Source organism: Octodon degus, unplaced genomic scaffold (genome assembly GCF_000260255.1).
Source record: "Octodon degus isolate 3935 unplaced genomic scaffold, OctDeg1.0 scaffold00034, whole genome shotgun sequence".
In the NCBI taxonomy this organism is placed as follows: Eukaryota; Metazoa; Chordata; class Mammalia; order Rodentia; family Octodontidae; genus Octodon; species Octodon degus.
The window spans coordinates 8508987-8511055 of record NW_004524610.1 but is presented as its reverse complement, the minus strand read 5'-3'; the positions used below and the strand labels follow the sequence as shown (position 1 = coordinate 8511055).

General features: G+C 41.9%; 1 protein-coding gene across 1 annotated transcript in view; it reads right to left on the bottom strand.

The window, feature by feature from the left end:
- Positions 1 to 7: 7 nt before the first annotated feature.
- The window catches only part of Hint3 (histidine triad nucleotide binding protein 3), a 25502-nt gene continuing 23440 nt past the window's right edge, over positions 8 to 2069 (bottom strand). Inside the window, exon 5 of the mRNA XM_023714286.1 lies at positions 8 to 94. Coding sequence (XP_023570054.1) covers positions 62 to 94 — 33 coding nt within the window. The 3' untranslated portion in view covers positions 8 to 61. The remainder of the gene's footprint in view (positions 95 to 2069) is intronic.

The following is a 2069-nucleotide window of genomic DNA, read 5'->3' as shown; positions in this document are numbered from 1 at the left end:
GAGATCAAAACATTAGTTTATACTGAGCCAAGCTTAGGAAAACCTTCCACCGTTGACGCTGTCATGTTCTTAGTTTTTCAATCAAGTAATCAGCCTGCAATTAAAAAAAAAAAAAGCACATTTTTTATTCTAGACATCAGAGCATCTATCAAACAAAACTGCTGGCATTCCTCTTATAATAAGCCATGCCAGTAAAGCAGTGTACTACATATTGTTTCTAAAAATCTTAGCATTCTAAAAACCATAAAAATGTCTTCAAAAAAATCAGATCATTTTAATGCAACTACTGTCTAGTACAGGTATTCCACATTATCTATAAGTAGGTAGATTGTAAGCTACATTACATATTCATTTAAAAAATTTCCAGTAAGAAGAAAGAAATCAATATACTAAGTTTTAAAAGTAAATTAACACAGAGGAAACGTAAATGTTATCAGTGAAAGAAGCCAACCTAAAAGGCTATAGACTGTATGATTCCACTCTGAGACACTGAAGATCAGCAGTCGGCAAGGACAGAGGTGACCAGAGCAGGCAGAGCGCAGAGGACTCTCGGCCCGTGAGACTGCTCTGCCTGATACGGTGGCAGATGCGAGCGAGGCCCAGAAGGCACAGTGCCAACGTGAGCCCCGAAGTCTGAGGGCAGACTCTGAACTATGGACTCAGGCTAAGCCCCTGCCAGCGTCGCTTCACTGAGGGAGGCCGGGACGGCAGGGAGGGTGCACGTGTGCAGATGGGGCTCATGGAAACTGCGTTCCATACCCAATTTTGAGAACCTACACCTGCTGTAGAAACTAAAACCCATTTTTTAAAAAAGGGTAAACCACAGAGCCTTTCTCAATCATCCTTTAAAATGTGGAATGTTAGATAGGAGATTTTCAAATAAGCTTCCACAAACGTACTTTGTTTATTTTTTCAGTCAAAATCAAATAATATGTATCTCTGGGAGGTCACAAGACGATGTCATCTTTTAATCATGGTCAAGACAATACTGAATAAAGTTTTAAAAATTAAAAAAAAAACCAAATAATATATATCACTACCTAAGTTTTCACAGTTCAGACTGCCAAGATGAACCACTAACAGAGCTTATAATTTTTCTAAGGTTTTACATAAGGCAATGCATTCTGCTACTGGGCTCTACACACAGTCCCCCAAAAAGTGTTTTAATTACACTTCTAGGAAACCAAGATCGTAAAGAAAACTGGAAGGACAAAAACCCCTTCCTCACTCCCACTGACCCCTACAGCCCACACTGCGGTCCTTCAGAACGTCAGCTTATTTCACGCACAGACCTGCAGCAGGGACCTGAAGTGTTTTGTTTAATTATACAAAATCATCTGGGCCAGCTGAAGCGATGCAGATGTCTGAAATAATAAGTTTCTTGAATCTAGAAGTGTCAAATTTTTAGCTAACGGAAATGAACTCATCCCCTCATGCATGTGGGTAGGCCACCACGGAGCACAGCCCTCCCCAGGCTGAGGCTTTCTAACTTCTCTGTACTCCCACTAGAATATCAGCACTCACTGCCAGCCACTGTCAAGTGAACATACTGTCTGACTGGTCACAAGCATGGAGCAACCTGTCAAGTGTGGTGGCGCACGCCCAGTGCTCGGGAGGCTGATACAAAAGGATCACTGCAAGTTCAAGGCAGTCACGGCTAGAAAGTGAGTTCAAGGCCAGCCTGAACTGCATAGTGAAACCCTGTCTAAAAAAATTTTTTTAAATAAAAAATAAAAATCCCACAAAAACAGATACGGCAACTACTGGCTCCATTACTACCATGGATATATATGATAATAGCCTGGTGAATTCCCGGCCAAGTGGGCCTAGTGAGTCAATTAATAACCAAGCCAACTCATGCCACAAGCCTGCCCAGAGCAGCACGGCCTCCACACCGCACAGTTCTGTAGGACTTCAGGCTGAAACCTTCAACCTCAGCTCAGGCAGCTGACCATGACGCCAGAGCCCTTCCTAAGGAGTCAAACTGACCTCCAAACTGCTGAAGCTCAATTTCTTTTTTTTTTTTTTTTTTAAATCTTTTAGTTATTTATCTATTTGGTACAAGGTCT